Here is a 17,112-nt window from a genome sequence, read left to right on the forward strand (position 1 = left end):
TAACTTTATTGGTAACTGTAACATTGAATCATCATCAGTGATGATCATTACTGAAGTAAATTACATCAGAGATGATATACAGAATGTCTACTAAAGAAAACATCTGCCTTTTTTATTCCTTCAAACGATCAGCAGGACAAAAAAAAAATGTTAATATTATTGGTAGTTTAGAGTTTTTTCACAATGACTGGCGTCAGATGGAAATTATACACTGTTCATTTGTTGGCCAGAGGAGAATTGCTACAACGGAAATGAATCAATACAGAACTTAGGCTACTTAAGCTGCACAATGACACAATTATCTCCTAGAGATGCTTTACAGACAAAAGTATGTTCCTGATATCACTGTAAAGCTGCTTTGAAGCAATTTACATTGTAAAAAGTGCTATATAAAGGTGACTTGACATAGCAAAACAGGTATTGCAATGGCCGTTGTGTCCAAACTGGTTCCATGGGCTTTGCTTCCAAAATGAAGTGTTTATGTGTGTACCTTCTGTCTCCTCCGTAGAGTAAAGTTCTTCCACAGTAACAATCTGAGTTGTGTCAGGAGACTCATTATCAGCAGTTGATAAGTTGCTATGGGAATATGAACTGTGTTACCCCTGTGGAGAGGAAAAAAAGGAAATTTATTATTGACAGACACTTAATTAACTAAATACATAACTAATCTTGGTCTTTGGTGCATTTAAACGTGAGTTCTTGCAGAGGAAAAACTAGTAAAACTAGTATTGCAACATCCTTTTTTTTTTGTGTGTGTATCGGAAGTGAAACTGTATCAGCTCCTGCAGGTTCAATCTTATTTTAGTTTGTCAAGGAGAATAATGTCTAACAACCGCCAACAGCCATCCTGATGGGAAAACCATAATCACATCATGCAGTTTGAGAGGGTGTGTGATCAATAAGTGGAGTTTCTCATTACACTGATTCACTCTGGTATCAGATTCACATCAACATTGTTGAATTCAGATGTGTCTAGTATAGCAGCTATCAGACCACACACTCCGATTTCCATTAGCATCCACAAATAAATGATGTGCAATGCAGCACTTTTGTTTTCTCAGTGGGACTTGATAAAGACGTCCAACTCCATCCTCATGTCCACTGTTAGCCCTGTTAGTTTGTGTTCTCCTAAAATTTGACTAAATAAACTTTCTGCAGATACAGTACACATTTAAAATGTCTTTCTGAGAAAACAAATCAAAAACAGACCATTGTCATCAATAAAAATGTAGCTTAAAAAAGTTGCCAGCTGGCACTGACATTTTTTATCACTTTTTTTTAAGACTACATCCGAATTGTATTCAGAACAATGATCAAAACATACAGACTGAGTAGAGCAAGTCCATCGATACCCCTAAAGCTTGCACAGTCATAAACCTCTCCACGGGTTCAACATTTCATTCGGTAACTTCAGGCAGTTTTGATTTATATGCTGTTTAATGTTTGATGATCACATTATTTTAATTATGCAATGATTTATCGCTTGTTTCTGCTGCTTCTTAGCATGTTTTTGGATCCAGAGATTCTTCACTATTTCAGAAAGTGCATAGCAGCATTCCCTACTGCATAACAGTGAAAACATGGATTGCTGAAAAGAGTTAAAGGGTTAGTTCACCCAAAAATGAAAATTCTGTCATTTATTACATTTATGCCGTTCCACACCCGTAAGACCTTCGTTAATCTTCAGAACACAAATGAAGATTTTTGTTTGGTTTTTTGGCGCACCAAAAACATTCTCGTCGCTTTATAATATTAATATTGAACCACTGTACTCACATGAACCAATTTATATATGTTGTTAGTACCTTTATGGATCTTGAGAGAGGAAATGTCATTGCTTCCTGTACAGGCCTCACGGAGCCATCGGATTACAACAGAAATATCACAATTTTTGATCCGAAGATTAACGAAGGTCTTAGGGGTGTGGAACGGCATGAGGGTGAGTAATAAATGACAGAATTTTAATTTTTGGGTGAACTAACCCTTTAAAAGGTGTGGTATATTATTATTATTATTATTATTATTATTATTATTATTATTATTTTTTATTTTATTTTTTTTACTGTACTAAAGCATAAAAATACCATAATATGTTTGCACAGATTTAGTAAACATGCTAAGGTCAAATACTTGAAAAACAATGCTAATTATTCTACTTTGTAATGTGCATTCCAGGTCAAATATCTGTTTTTTTTTTTGGTCTGTGTGATCCCGCCCACTGCCAATTTACCCAATAGGGTTTTGACAACCTGGGTTGCCAGTTGGTGGAAAACACAGTGTATTGCAGCAATAGAAGCCAGCAAACAGCATGTCTCATTCCTGTTGCATGTCCTCAATCTGGCAACCCAAGTGAGTGTTGAGTCTTTGGAGGAAGAGGAGGAGGAGGGGGAGGGGGCAGGGGAAACAACTCTTTCCAGTATTTTGAATTTGGACTGCAGTACCCATTTCAACCTCTAGTGCACCTTTAACTAGAATGATGCAATACAATTTCAGATCAAATAAAATTGACTAAAACTAATGAATATGATGTGAGAAAATATTGACTGTCTAAAGGACATTTTAGTTGAAAGACAAACTATGGCTAACACAAAAGTGTAAAATGTGACACTGTGCTCAATTTCGACAGGTTGTGACATCCTTTTAAACAAGGGATATGTGCAGTCATTAAGTTTTTAAGGAAACCCTCCAGGGTTAGTGTTCACACACTAACTCTCACCCTACCCAAATAACAATCAGTTACACACTCACACTCCACAGTCTACACTTCTTCACACCACACAGAGTTGCGTTCCTTAGTCACCCTAACAAGCCTTCGCCGTTTCACACTGGAAACAGTCGTTAAAAGAAGCAGAGAAGTGGTTATCTACCTTCTAATACACTGAAGAGCTCTTAACAGAATGTGTGTTTGTGTGTGTGTGTGTGTGTGTGTGTGTGTGTGTGTGTGTGTGTGTGTGTGTGTGTGTGTGTGTGTGTGTGTGTGTGTGTGTGTGTGTGTGTGTGTGTTTGTGTGTGTGTTTGTGTTTGTGTGTGTGTGTGTGTGTGTGTGTGTGTGTGTGTGTGTGTGTGTGTGTGTGTGTGTGTGTGTGTGTGTGTTTGTGTGTGTGTGTGTGTGTGTGTGTGTGTGTGTGTGTGTGTGTGTGTGTGTGTGTGTGTGTGTGTGTGTGTGTGTGTGTGTGTGTGTGTGTGTGTGTGTGTGTGTGTGTGTGTGTGTGTGTGTGTGTGTGTGTGTGTGTGTTTGTGTTTGTGTGTGTGTGTGTGTGTGTGTGTATACCTAGGGACCTGAGTGTCATTAGCAAACAGAAGAATAAACCTGACTCTGAGGGAGTTTTAATTGGTACTACAGGGAAAGGTGGGTGTCAGGGTCACCTATGCTTCTCTGGAAATGAACACACAATCATCCTCAAACATACGCTCTTCCAGGAAGACTAGATTCTAGATAAGAGAGAGTTCAGTAGAGTTCATGACTCTAGTTAGGAGGAGCTTTCATTTTTTTTGTTACATAAAATAGTGCATTATAAACTGCACACTGCATACTAAGTTACCGATAGTCTTACTGATCTGACTGGTCTGCTCTTATTTCAAATTCAAATTTATTTAAAGATTAAGAAAAAGTACTGGTATTTACCAAAGTGCTGTACAACAACAACAACAACAACAACAACAGCAACAAAAAAGACAGCTCTTGATAGTGAGTAAAACATCATAGAATAAAAGTATGTTTTAAGTCTAGATTTAAAAACAGATGTGTTTGGCCTGTCTAAGGCAAATTATTTCTAAGTTTTAGCGCTGCAAATGCAAAAGCACAGTCTCCCCTGCTCTTTGCTCTTGGAACAGCCAAAAGCAATGGCCTGAGTACTCTTGATGGGGCAGCTGATTGTATTAAATCAGAAGTATTTTGGAGCTTTCCCACTGAAAGATTTTAACACAAGCACTAAAAACTTAAAATCAATGCTTAAATAAACCAAAAGCCAATGAAGTTAGGCCAATATGGACGATGTGTTATCTTACTTGCGTGCTCCTTTTAAAAGAAGAGCTGCAGCATTCTGAATTAGCTGCAAGTGTGTAAGAGAGGACTGACTAAAACTGACATAAAGGGTGAGATCAGATTCATTGGTCTCACTTGTCACTCGTCTTGCTGGTCTGATCTCACTGGTCTTAATGGCTTAATCTCAGTGGTCCAACCACGCACTGTGAACTTGCTGATCTGACCTTAATGGTCTGATTTCACCACTGTGGTCTTACTGGTCTGAACTCACTGCTGAGGTCTCAATGGTCTGATCACACTGGTTTAACCTCACTTATCTGATCTCAGTGGTCTGATCACACTTCTGTGGTCTCACTGGTCTGATCTCAATGGTCTGATCACAATGCTGTGGACTCACTGGTATAATCTCAATGTCTGATCACACTGTTGAAGTCTCCAATAGTCTGATCACAATGCTGTGGACTCACTGGTCTGATCTCAATGGTCTGATCACACTGCTGAGGTCTCAATGGTCTGATCACACTGCCGTGGCTTCACTGGTTTAACCTCACTTATCTGATCTTAGTGGTCTGATCATACTGCTGTGGACTCACTGGTCTGATCTCAATGGTCTGATCACACTTCTGTGATCTCACTGATCTGATCTCAATGGTCTGATCACACCACTGTGGTCTCACTGGCCTGATCTCAGTGGTCTGATCACACCTCTGTGATCTCACTGGTCTGATCACAATGGTCTGATCACAATGCTGTGGACACACTGGTCTGATCTCACTGATCAGGGGCCTCATAAAATGTTACATAGATTTCATCCTAAAAGTCCAATTTTGCATACGCATAGATTCAAAGTTTTCAGATTCATAAAACATACACCAGAACCTGTGCCAAATTCCCTTTAGAAATCCTAGTCAGTGGAAGATTGAACGTACAAGCATCCCTACCCTGTCTCCTCCCCGAAGTAACCATATATTAGAGTTTACAAAACTGTAAACATATACAGTGGAATTAACCAAATGAAATTAGATTATTTCACTCAAATATCACTGTACTTTATAGAAAAAGTTGAGTGAACTCAATAACTGATTATATTAAGCTGAACTTAAACTTTGCATCAAACTACATAAGCAGAATAAATGTTGAAATGTGTTTTTGCACAAGATATGGAGAGATATGTTAATGTTTAATCTTCTGTTATGTTGGGATTTATAGGGATTTCTGTTATATTGCAGTTTTGAAGGTTGTGTTTAACAGTAGAGCCTGTGTTTAGGTCTAGGACGGACTACAATATTTCAAAACTATACATGGCATGTTGTGTACATGCAAATGTATAGCAATAGTCTCTTTGATAGATATATTAGCATATGCAAGTGTGCCATTGTTAACTAGCAGCTAATTGTGAAATATTTGAGTTAATTCGATCAACAAATAACATGCCTGTGTAGTATAAAATTACAAAGTTTTACTTAATATTGGAGTTTGTTTGCCTCAACTTTTTTGAGTTCTGACAACTTAATATGGTTTACAGTGTTGTTTTACTATGCATATCCTCATCTGTATATTATTTTAAGTTTGCATATTCCCATCCATGTTATATCCATTTGACCATGTTTAAAGGATTAGTTCAATTTAAAATGAAAATTACCCCAAGATGTACTCGCTCTCAAGCCGTCCTAGGTGTATATGACTTTTGAACGGAGATATATTAATAAATATCCTGACACATCTAAGCTTTATAAAGGCAATAAATGGGAAACAATGAGTATGAAGCTGAAGAAAGTGCATCCATCCATCATAAACATCCTCCACATGACTCCAGGGGGTAAATAAAGGCCTTCTGAAGGGAAGCGATGCATTTATGTAAGAAAAATATCCATATTTAACAAGTTATCTTCTGCTAGACCGCCTTCCATATTCAGCTTCGGAAGAAAGTGTAACGCCTCTTGCAGTTCAAAACGAGGGGGTGAGTAATTTTCAATTTAAAGTGAACTAATCCTTATATGAGATACATACTGTAAATACTGTTTATGCCATCACATTACATTTATAGGTCTTGTTTGCCCAAAAAAGTAAAAATTTTAGGTTAATATATATATATATATATATTTTTTTTTTTTTTTTTTCATAGGCCTTACTAGTTTGATCTCTCTCTGACTGCCCATACTATATCTGCAGTTAAAGTGCCATGTTTATAATATATGAAGTAAATTGATATAATAGAATGAAATGGATCTTTTGCATGTAATATTTTTTAACATTCATTGTAGTTGTGTGAGAAAATGTTGGTTGAATGAGAACATGTTAAATGACAGAGATTGTTTATTGTGGGCAGGTTAAGAGAAGCTATGCGAGATTTGTCTGCCCTTACGGAATACATCTAAGTTAATTAGCTATTTGTCTTTTCCAAAGTGACTTACAGTACAATTATTATGGGGACAGTCCCACTGGAGCAACCTGAGGTTAAGTGCCTCGATCAAGGACACAATGGTGGCAGGGGAGCTCGGTAACTCTCCAGGTCATGAATCGTCCCTTCCAGGATTTTAACCCACAACCTTTTGGGTTACTAGCCCAGATCTTTAACCATTAGACAGATAACTTACTCTTCTTCTTCAAAGGTCATACTCCTTCTGTTAGGGTGCATATTCAGTTGTCAGAACAATTACTCCTGTTCATGTGACACATTGTCCTTTAGCGAAGGACATTTCCATTTCTAGAGTGCGTCTCCTGTTCGGGATATATATATATATATATATATTTCTTTTCAGAGGTCGTATCATTTTCTCTATGGAACAAATTCTTCAGGGGACAAGTTCTGCTTTAAAGTGCCCAGATGGGAAATAGTTTCATGTTTAATTTCACACTACACTTTCATTTAACAAGACTACAAAATTTGTTCATTGAAACTCCAGGCTGCCTGGAAGAACAAGTGCCCAATGTCTCCCCAGCTAAACAATTCTCCTTATACAAATTGGGGGGAAAATGGCAACATCTGTGAAAACAAACTATATTTTGTCATTCTAGAATATGGATAGCCTACTAAAGTGAGACCCATTTTCTGTTTGTGACTCAGAAGGAGGTTACAGTGTTTCTATGGCCACACTGGCTCTGTCTTTCTCTAGTAATTGTCTCTAGTTACAGTAAATATTTCATCAGGCATCAGCCAGAACATCGTGCAGGAAAAATGGCCAACACAGGAACCTTGTATGAAATATGCAGGGAGTAATTTCCTATTTATGAATCACTGTCTGTCATTGCTTTTCTATTCTGTCAGAATTTATTTCTGTGGGAAATGGGGCTTTGCATACACACACACACACACACACACACACACACTTATCTCTAATTTTAGAGGCCAATTACCCAAAAACGCACAAGTGGAAGGTGTGTGAGCGTGTCGTAGTAAAAAGGTCAGAGAGCAAATTGAAGGCCGTTATGGGATCGGCAGCATTTGCATACAATGAAAAGCCAGCAATATATTTTTCAGAGATTAAAATGTGAATGGGATATTAAAATGTCTCTCCAGGAAAGTTCTCTGCAAATTTATATATTGCGCACATTAAACATCATGGGGGAAAAAAAACTTGTATGATGATTTTGCTATACAGAAAAGAGTGTAAATAGAAATAACTTCAAACAGCTCCAATAATACACTGTAATTTTTTTTTTTGTACAGAAAAAGACAGTAAAAATGCTTCAGTAAAATTGTGTTAATTGTTCAACAGTAAGTTACTTTACCATATGCAGTGAAAAACTAAATTATTAACATAGCATTATATGTAATTGTACAGTAAAATACTATGGTTTTTTGAAGTTGTAAACAAAAGTGTACTGAATTTCTACCCTTTCTACCCAAAAATTCACATTTAATGTGTTGTTTGCCATTTCTTTGTAATTATTTGTGTAATTTACTGGCAATTTCTGAGTGAAAATTGTTTAAAAGTAATTCCTACACTTTTTTTTCAGTGTAGTTCACGTAAATGATATAAAAAGTATATTAGCATTAGATCACTTAATGAAATATATGGTTATTGTCATGCGATGCTGCAGTCTTTATTCCAATGAGAACCAGAATACTCAGAAGAACTAGCAACAGTGTAAAATTCAGACGACACATAACAATGAAGAGGAAACTATATCTGGGGATTACAGCGCTGTTGTGGGCCAGTTATGGCTAATTTTTGAGTACATTGTAAAGTTCTGGGTGAGTTTTGGTCTGCTCCCAGCATTGATCTGGTTGACTTTTGGCAAACAGCACCTGGGCCAACCTTGGGTCGTAATTCCATGCAATATGTGGGCCAAAATCTCTGCCGAAACTCAACCAGACCCGGCCCAAAACCAATTTGCTATCTGGGATCTTGCTACAGACGGTGCGATTTCTGCAATCCTATTACAAATCACACTGTACAACATGGATGTTATAAACTTGAAAAAATAGTAGGCCTATAGAAAACTAAAAACGTTATCAGCATGCACTAGTGGAAGCAAATGGAGCAAGATGAATTGCACTTTGGCAATTGTGGTTTTTATGTGCGTTGAAAAAAAGAGGAGAATATGGACGCAGTCATGGCTAGGAAAATGCAAATGGCAAATAAAGCTTGAGGTAAGTAGTTTTAAGTTTTAGCACCATGTCACGTTGATCAATAGGCCATTTCATGTTGCATTTTTATTGGCTAGTCAGTAGATGTGCATAGGAATGGGCGATACCACTTATTTTGTTTTCATTACGATACCGATAATTTCAAAGGCCAGTTTTTTTTACTGTATATTTAATGGGATGTTTTTACAATGTAGATTTGCTAGAACAGTTCATTCAGGTATAAAACGTATATATTAACAAAATTTGCCATTTCTTTGTCAATTTAATAGAAATTTAGTAGTAGTAATTTGTTTCCCAAAGTGTGACAATGCTGTTTATGGACAGCACTCGCCACAACAGTGCCCTCAAGCTTGGCATCAAGAACCATTGACTCCAGTCACCCAATCCACGTACTACCGTCTCACTGCTACCCTTAGACAAATAATACCAAAGCATCAGGTTCCACACCAACAGGATGCTTTTTCCTTTAAGCCATCAGACTGCCTGAACTCTGCTACCAACAACTGCCACACATTGAACCCTTCAGCGCTGGACTCCTGCACTTTTATTAGTCTCCACTGGAATCTCAAAAATACACTCTGGGCTCTGACCAACATAGTGGCAGCATGTAAATGCTAATGTTTTGCCCTCCAGTACCACACACTGCACCAATCACTGCCTATGTAACTGATATTCACTGATTATTCACTGATAATTACAAGATTTTATAAGATTTAATCCTGTCTGTGCATTTGTATTTTGACATCGAAAAAGTTAATACTTAAACTTTAGTGCACTTAATTGAATGTGCACTTGTGTACTTCAAATTTGAATGTGTGTTTAATATGTATGTTTGTAATAAACTGTACATGATGAGATTAATTAAATAAAAGACCACTTAGAGTGATACGTTACACTTTCATGACTGTTTCAAGTGCACTATGTAAAAATGTCCAATTAAAAGTTTTACTTTAAAGTGCATTTTAAATCATTATGTTTTAATAAACTTTTGTCTAGTTTTATAGTACACTTATTTTGATGTGCTGACTAATGCACATGCAAAGTTCTTGATTATAATTTTAACTGCAGTATGATATTCGTAAACTAATAATTTACTTTATTTTAGTTTACCATAAATACTTGTCAGTACATTCAGCAGTATATACACTTCTTTCAAAGACAATAGATGTGATTATGAAATTACATAAAGATGTACTTACATAATTTTTAAGTTCAGCTAACCTTAAATTAATATTAAATGCATTTTCATTTAAAGTTGCAATTAACATGCAGTTAAGTGTTCAAAAACATTACATTCAGAATTCATACATGCAGTTAAGAATCTTCATTTAGAGTATATTATTCTCATAATAAGTACTCTTTTTAAACATATGCTAAAGTGTACTTCTTTTTCACAAGGTTAAACCTGACTTTATGTTAATGTTTGGATTTAGACTGCTTATTAAAGCTAAAAAGTTATCCATCCAAAAACCTGTTAGTATTCACTAACACCCCATTTGGTATGCAGGCTTTTTACACTTCTGAAGAGAATGTGTTGTAGATGTTATGCATACATAAATCAAGGTTTAATACTGTAAATTAAAAAAATAAAATAAAAATAAACAGACGTCAGTAGGTGACGTTTAATTGACACTCCTGCACTACACCCTATGAATCTTGCCTTCTGTTTTGTATGAAACCACTAGTCACCAGTTCATTTTAGGTTTTGGCAATAAAATCTACAGAAAAATAAACTAGTGTTTAACTAGAGTCATTACCTGCCTACAGAAATACAGTCTCACTCATTGTCCTACAGTGGCCACAAAATATATTTGGATACTTCACACAAAAATGAAAATATACTGTCACTTTTTTCCCTTTGAAAAATAAAATGAGACCAAAGGCAGAACATTCAGTCTTCCGTTTTGCATACAGGAAAAGTAGATAGTGATTTATACTGCCAAGCTCCAAAAAGCTGCATTAATGTCCGCATGTATTGCAAGTCTTCTGAAGTCATACGGTGGCTTTGCACGAAGAACGCTTCTAAAGGCTCCATTTATTGAAAACAAGCGTGAAAAGCGAGGCATTGTGCCTGACATCTCATTTTGCGTTTCCCAAAAGAAAGAAAATAATACTGTTGAAAAGACATGAAAGTGAGAGAATATTTCTGGCTGAACTATTTCTTTAAGCCACATTTAAATGTTTGAAGGTCATCACCTATATATTATCCTTTGAAGCCTTGCTTTCAGTCAGATGATCTCCGGTTTTGAAATGAACACTATTTTCATATTTTTTTTGCATAATATCTCAATGTATTGCTGAATGCAAAGCAGGCAAACATCAAAGCGCCCACTGAGAAAACACTTTTATAATGGCCTAACACACATGAAGTCTAAAAGTTGAGCAAGTTTGACTTTCAACTATTTCTGTTGGTCAGAGAGAACTGAGTTTTTACATGATCTCGGATTTTAGAATATGTATTTGTATAAGGGAATGTGTTTAGTTGAGAATAAATGCTGTAACTTTTCAAAACATTTAGTTGACCTCTTCAGTTCTTTAGTTCATTTCATTGGTCGTGCAGTAAATTAATTTTTAGAAGTATATATACGATGAATATGAGCTCATTAAATCTGCATTAAAAAAAAACTGATAAGATAGAAATGCTGTTTAAAGTTGTTTTGAGGAGTTTAACATTGTCACATCGCAGGACTTTCAAGCTGTTTCTTCCAACATTTCGAATCCCATATGCCTCATCCACACAAATAATTATAGCTTTCACTTATTTTATGCATATTAATTATGTCCCATTATGTGGAGGTAACACAGGACTGAATAAATGAAGAAGCAGATCCCCATAAACATTACCACATAAGTTTAATTAACAGCAGGAGGTAAAACTCTCGCTCTTCTACACTTCAAAGCTTGAAAATGACTTAATTACTTCCTGTTGGGGTCCTGATTAGCAACATTAGCATGAGGATCCCCATGAGACTGGCCAATTAGCATCAGATATTGTGACTCAGTAATTGATGACAAAGTAGAATTGCCTTTTTAAATTTTACATTTTTTACATTACTTGTAAATTCATGCCCAGCCATTTGAGTTAATGTCAATATATTTCAACAGTAATTCTATGCACATTCGTCAGTTTGATTTGCTTCTTTGTTTTACAATTCACGTTAGGGAGGATCACACTACGTGAAAATGTCTACAATTTTAACAAAGATAACGGTTACAATTTATATTTTGATAAGGCAATTTCCTCTTGTCTCTATAGACCTTTTTCACACTTCTGGGTTTTTGGCTTCCGGAATTATCCACGCCGGGTAAAAGTTTTTCCGGTTACAGTGATAGATAGCCTCGTTCAGAACCAGCTCAGGAATCAAAGTCGTTTTATGAATTAAATGTCATGAAAATGTTTGAAAGTTCTTGGTGAATTATTGGTGAGACTACATTAAGAGCTACATTTAATAAATAATTCGAAGTGATTAAACTGGTTATATTCTTTGTGTCTGTTTGGCGCAGCTGTGCATTATCGCGCTTCATGTGCTGTAAAGACAGTGCCTGCGTCTCAACGTGCATACTATCCATCCTAAATAGTAGTCTATGTGACATTAGTAATATTCAGTACTATTTAGAGTGGATATGCACATTGGAATGTACAGAGTGTTTTTAGTCGACGTGCTGGGGAAATCAGCTGGCAGCTCCCTTATCACGCAAGCCTGATCCTCTGATTCATAAAACAGGATCGCTCGCACCCTGATATTTCGGGATATAAACACTTCAGTCATTTCTCGCTCACATTTTCCAGTCGTCATCATCTCAAAGTGTGTATTATGCACAGTATTGTGCTGTTGCAACATTAATGCAAAGACTGATAGTGTGGTGTTGGAAATTAATTATGTCTTAGTTTAATCATTTTTATCGATCAGGATTAGTTATAACATATGCTTGAATGTGGGATGTAATGCCATATGAGATTAACATAACATTAACAGAAAACATATTAAATGACAATAGGCTATCTCATGACTTTATATCCCCCACTTAAGTATATATTGGGAGTTTATTTATATAATTTATTCATTAAAAAAATTATGTTCGTCGTACGTAATACGATCGGGGAAGCTGCTGAATGAGGAGCCGTAGCCTAAACTGTATGACAGCTGGTAATCCACCTGCCAGTAAATTTGAGCAACGGTCTGAGTGGCCGTATAAGCTACAAACATGTAGAAAATAATTTCTTTGTAGTTTATACAACAGCAACTTGGAAAACAGAAAAGGTAAGAAGCGATATTTGAGAAAAGAGCATATCAATCTAATAGCCGAAGACGCATAGCGGAACTAACTTTAACCTGTGTCACGTGATTTCCGATTCTTGTGAAAAAGGTCTATTTCTAAACCTAAAAAAAAAAAAAAATTAATTTGAAATATTCAAGTAAAGTGTGGACACTTTTTAAATTAAACTCAGTTAAATGTTTTTTTAAGTATTTTAAAATTTTGACAGAGTACCCATACTTTAACAACTTTAATTTCTGATAACACTTTATTTCATTAGTCCACTTTATACATTCTACTACTAATGTAACATTGCAATTAAATGTCAGTCATTATTAGACTGTATACTTAATATCTGCTAACACTTTCTTTTGATGCTCCCCAACAGACATTTTACTGACAATAACTTTGCATGTACATGTCAGCTTATTCTACTAACCCTAACACAACCCTAACTGTCTACTACAGTCTACTACTTTAATGACTGGCAGTTGACATGTAGTTGCAAAGTTACTTATAGTTAGTAGAATGCCTAAAGTAGACATAAAAAAATAAAGAAATAAAGTATAGCCCAATTTCTCTGTAATTTTAATTGTGTTGCGCAAAATACAGCAGAATCACACTCAAAACATTAGCAAACACTCACCTGTGTTTTAACTGGAGCAGATTTTCCTGTCAGCTCGTCATCATGAGTGTCCAGTACGATCCAAACACCTGCACTTACTCTACACAGCTAATAATTCTACCAGCCACGCACACGAACAATCAAATCAACCAGCTGACCTGATACAGACGATCTGTTTCTTACACTCTTTCTCTAATATACCTGTCTCTCTCCCTCTCTTTCTGTCTCTCTGCTCGGCCTCATTCCCCAAGCAATAAACTGCAAATGAGCTCTGTGTCTATGGATACAGGTGAGACGGTGTGTGTTACACAACAGAACACACCCACGTGAACAGCTGCACTTCTGTAATCAAATGTTATGTGTTTGTGATATAATTTTGCTTGACATTTACGCAGTTCAGAATGAATCAGATTCAAGTATGGCGAGTTAATAATCAGCTAAGACTGAGAGCAGAAAATAGCGAGCGTCTATCAACTGATGAGTTTTACAGCAGCAGTAAACGAACCTCTGGGTGAAAGGCCTGCGACTGTGAAAGAGACACGAATAAATCTCTACATAGCCTATCTTAATTAAGGCTGTCAATCAATTATATATATATATACATTTTTTAATCACATTTTTTTTACATGAAATATCTTCCATATGAAATTATTCACATAAAATCAATATTTGCTAAGAAATTCCCCCAAATGAAGATTTTTAAATATATTACATTATTGTGACAGACTAGTAAATAATTGAAAAGATATTATAAAAAGTGACTTTTGAGGTTTGTTTTATTTCCATATCATTAAATGTAAGTCACTGACCTTCAGTCCATTTTGCAGTTGTGTTCATCTGATTGTCGTTCAAACAGGACACATTCTTATATTTTACATTTTTAACTATTGGTCTATGTACACATGCAGATGGACTTATGAATTTATAACAGATTGATGAATTTATAACAGCTAAGGGGCATTGTTAGGCACGACGTGGAGCGTTATAAATTCACTGTATACCACAACTTCACGGCGCTTATTGCTTTTATAAAACGGTTACCATACAATACTAATATTAAAGACAAAAAAATGTATCAATGCAACTTTAACGAAGTAAAATCACTAAAAGCCTTCCTTGCGCTGGAAAAAAATGTCACTGACCGTTAACAGAAGTTACGTTATTATGTCTCTAGAGGGCGGGAAAGATTGTCTTTATGAGCGAGTCACTCAGTCGCAATGACTTTTACATTGAAACTTGTTATGAACACGATCACTCAATATCTCTCTCACAATACTCTTCTACATAGTAAGCTTAAATGAACAATATCAATTGAGAAAAAACATTTTTTACTTAGCTAAGAGTGGTTGCTAAGGGTGTTGTGCAGTACTACACAGAACACAGCTATTGTCCAAACTGAAACTAATCGTTTTATAAATAATAAACAACAGTTACTTTTCGTGAAATACAATACATGGAATTGCAGCAAAATACTGTTGGGTAAATTGGCAGTGGGTGGGATCACATAAACCAAAACAAAAACATTCTGACACGGAACACACATTTCAAAGTAACTGGCTGTGGCATTTTTTTTTTTTTTTTTTCAGAGAAACAAGTATGTGAACTCATGTTCCCTAAATCTCTGAAAACATATTATGCTATTTTGATGCTTTAGTAAAGAAAAAAAAAAGAAAAAAAAGAGAGATGCAGCACTTTTAATCATTTTATTTAATGAATAGAATGCAGGAGGCAAGATATTATTTTATTGAAAATGATATAATCCAATTAGTAAGAGCAGTAAAATATATGTATTTAAGGCAGCTGTGACTAGTAGAACGGGCACTAGCAGACTGTCATGATCCCAATGCTATGTGTTGTGTTTTGTAAGGACTTTTATGTTAAAATGTATTTTCAGTTCCCATTGTTTCTGTGTTCACTTCCTGTGTTTGGTTCCTGTTTTGCTTTGTACCTTGTTTGTCGCTATAGTTACCCTCATTAGTTCCCATGACAACTAATCACCAACACCTGTCCCTAGTCTAGGGATGCAAACATGTAAGGAAAAAAGGTGAGGGCTGCGTCTGAAAACTGAAAAATGCTGCCTTCCGAGGACACATTTCAAGGTAGTAAGGCATGAAGGCACGTCCGAATCCAATGTTAGCTTCACTTCCTCTCTCATGAGATACCTTCCTCAGATCGATTTTTGAAGGAAGCATAGATGTATCCTTAGCTGCATTTGATATCACACAATCCTGTGCTTTCCATTCTTTGACAGTTGAGCTAGAAAAATAAAGATGGCGTCCGAAGGTTGCGTTTGCTGCTCAGTTTGTGTATAAATGTACGATTTTGATCAACATATTTCAATTTTGATATAATTTCTATCGAGAAATTACTACTGTAGTAATTAAATATTTGTTTAGTTCTCACCAAAGCTCGCGCTATATTGCTGTAGATCATTAAACTGTTACACTGCCTCAGAAGTCTGTCTGAAATCAATTTCGTGAGGTACCTTCATGCACAAATGCTGCCGTACAAATCATTCTCTTATAAGATAGCGAGGCAGCAAGACAGCTCTCTAGGTTTTCGGACGCAGCCGAGAACAGTGGGGCGGGGACATGCTGTAGTTATTTGATTTACATGCCCATTTGTAGTTACTTACAGGGCAATAAAAATAAATGAAAAAAATCCCCTAATGTCCAAAACTGTAATTTTTTTTTGTGCAAAAAAATTAAAACATTTTTGCAACATTTTACCAAAAATCAACATTTGGTTAAAATCTCATGTTATAAATAACAAAATGCTATGCAGGATATTTAAGACAATATTGGCTGATTAGACTGCAATACTGTTTGCCACATCACAGACCTCTAATACAAAAATTACCCATTGTAGGCATTTAAAGTAAAGAGTAAAGGAAACACTGTACAGTACTTATTGAAACAACCAGTTCTTTATTTACCCTTGTAAGTTCCCAAGTACCCTTGTAAGACCCCCCTACCCCCCATAAAGCACTTTCTCATTGGATCTATGCAAATCCCATAGGTGACCTATTTTGATCTCAAAAAGGTGAGTTCTCAATGAAAGGTGAGGAGTTTGTATCTATGTTAGTCGGCCCCTTTTTAACCTCTCAAAACCTTTGTACTTCAGTTGTTGTTTGTCGGTCGCAGCCAGGGCGTGGCCAAAAATCGCGGGCGCGATTGCTAATGAGAGACAGATATGAGTGCCACATGCGAGTCCCGGGGGATATAAAGGAATGAGGACATTTAACGTTATTCATTCTACCGAACTACCACAAGTGCTGAATATACAGGTCAGTTTATTTGACGAATTAAAATTGTGAGGTAACGTAATGCAGCGCTGTTTCACTTGATCTAACCTTACACTATCATACTAAACTGCATTTGAGTGTCTTGAAAGTTGTAGCCTAATGTTGTATTAGTTTGTTGGCTGTATGAGACTTAACAGTAAGCTATCAACGTTAGAATATCATACTGAAGATATTCTAACACTTCATCGTGTTGAGCTAACATATATTAGTCTTATGTAGCCAACATTTGCTTACCTGTCTAATAACGTTCAAGAGCGGCGTCTCTGCCAAGTCGAAGTTTGTCGCAAGGCTCTCGCCATCTCGGAAACGCCACGTCGATTATCCTTTTGTCCCAACGTTTGCTTGCC

At 36.1% G+C, this 17,112-nt stretch overlaps 1 protein-coding gene across 1 annotated transcript in view; it reads right to left on the bottom strand.

The window, feature by feature from the left end:
* LOC137030017 (phospholipid-transporting ATPase ABCA1) overlaps nucleotides 1–13,698 on the bottom strand; it is a 217,548-nt gene extending 203,850 nt beyond the window's left edge. Inside the window, exons 1-2 of the mRNA XM_067399929.1 lie at nucleotides 13,483–13,698; nucleotides 491–602 (exon numbers count right to left, since the gene is read on the bottom strand). Of these exons, the coding sequence (XP_067256030.1) occupies nucleotides 491–556 (66 nt within the window). The 5' untranslated portion in view covers nucleotides 557–602; nucleotides 13,483–13,698. The remainder of the gene's footprint in view (nucleotides 1–490; nucleotides 603–13,482) is intronic.
* Between the last annotated feature and the right edge of the window lie 3,414 nt (nucleotides 13,699–17,112).

Source organism: Chanodichthys erythropterus, chromosome 11, assembly GCF_024489055.1.
Source record: "Chanodichthys erythropterus isolate Z2021 chromosome 11, ASM2448905v1, whole genome shotgun sequence".
Lineage (NCBI taxonomy): Eukaryota > Metazoa > Chordata > Actinopteri > Cypriniformes > Xenocyprididae > Chanodichthys > Chanodichthys erythropterus.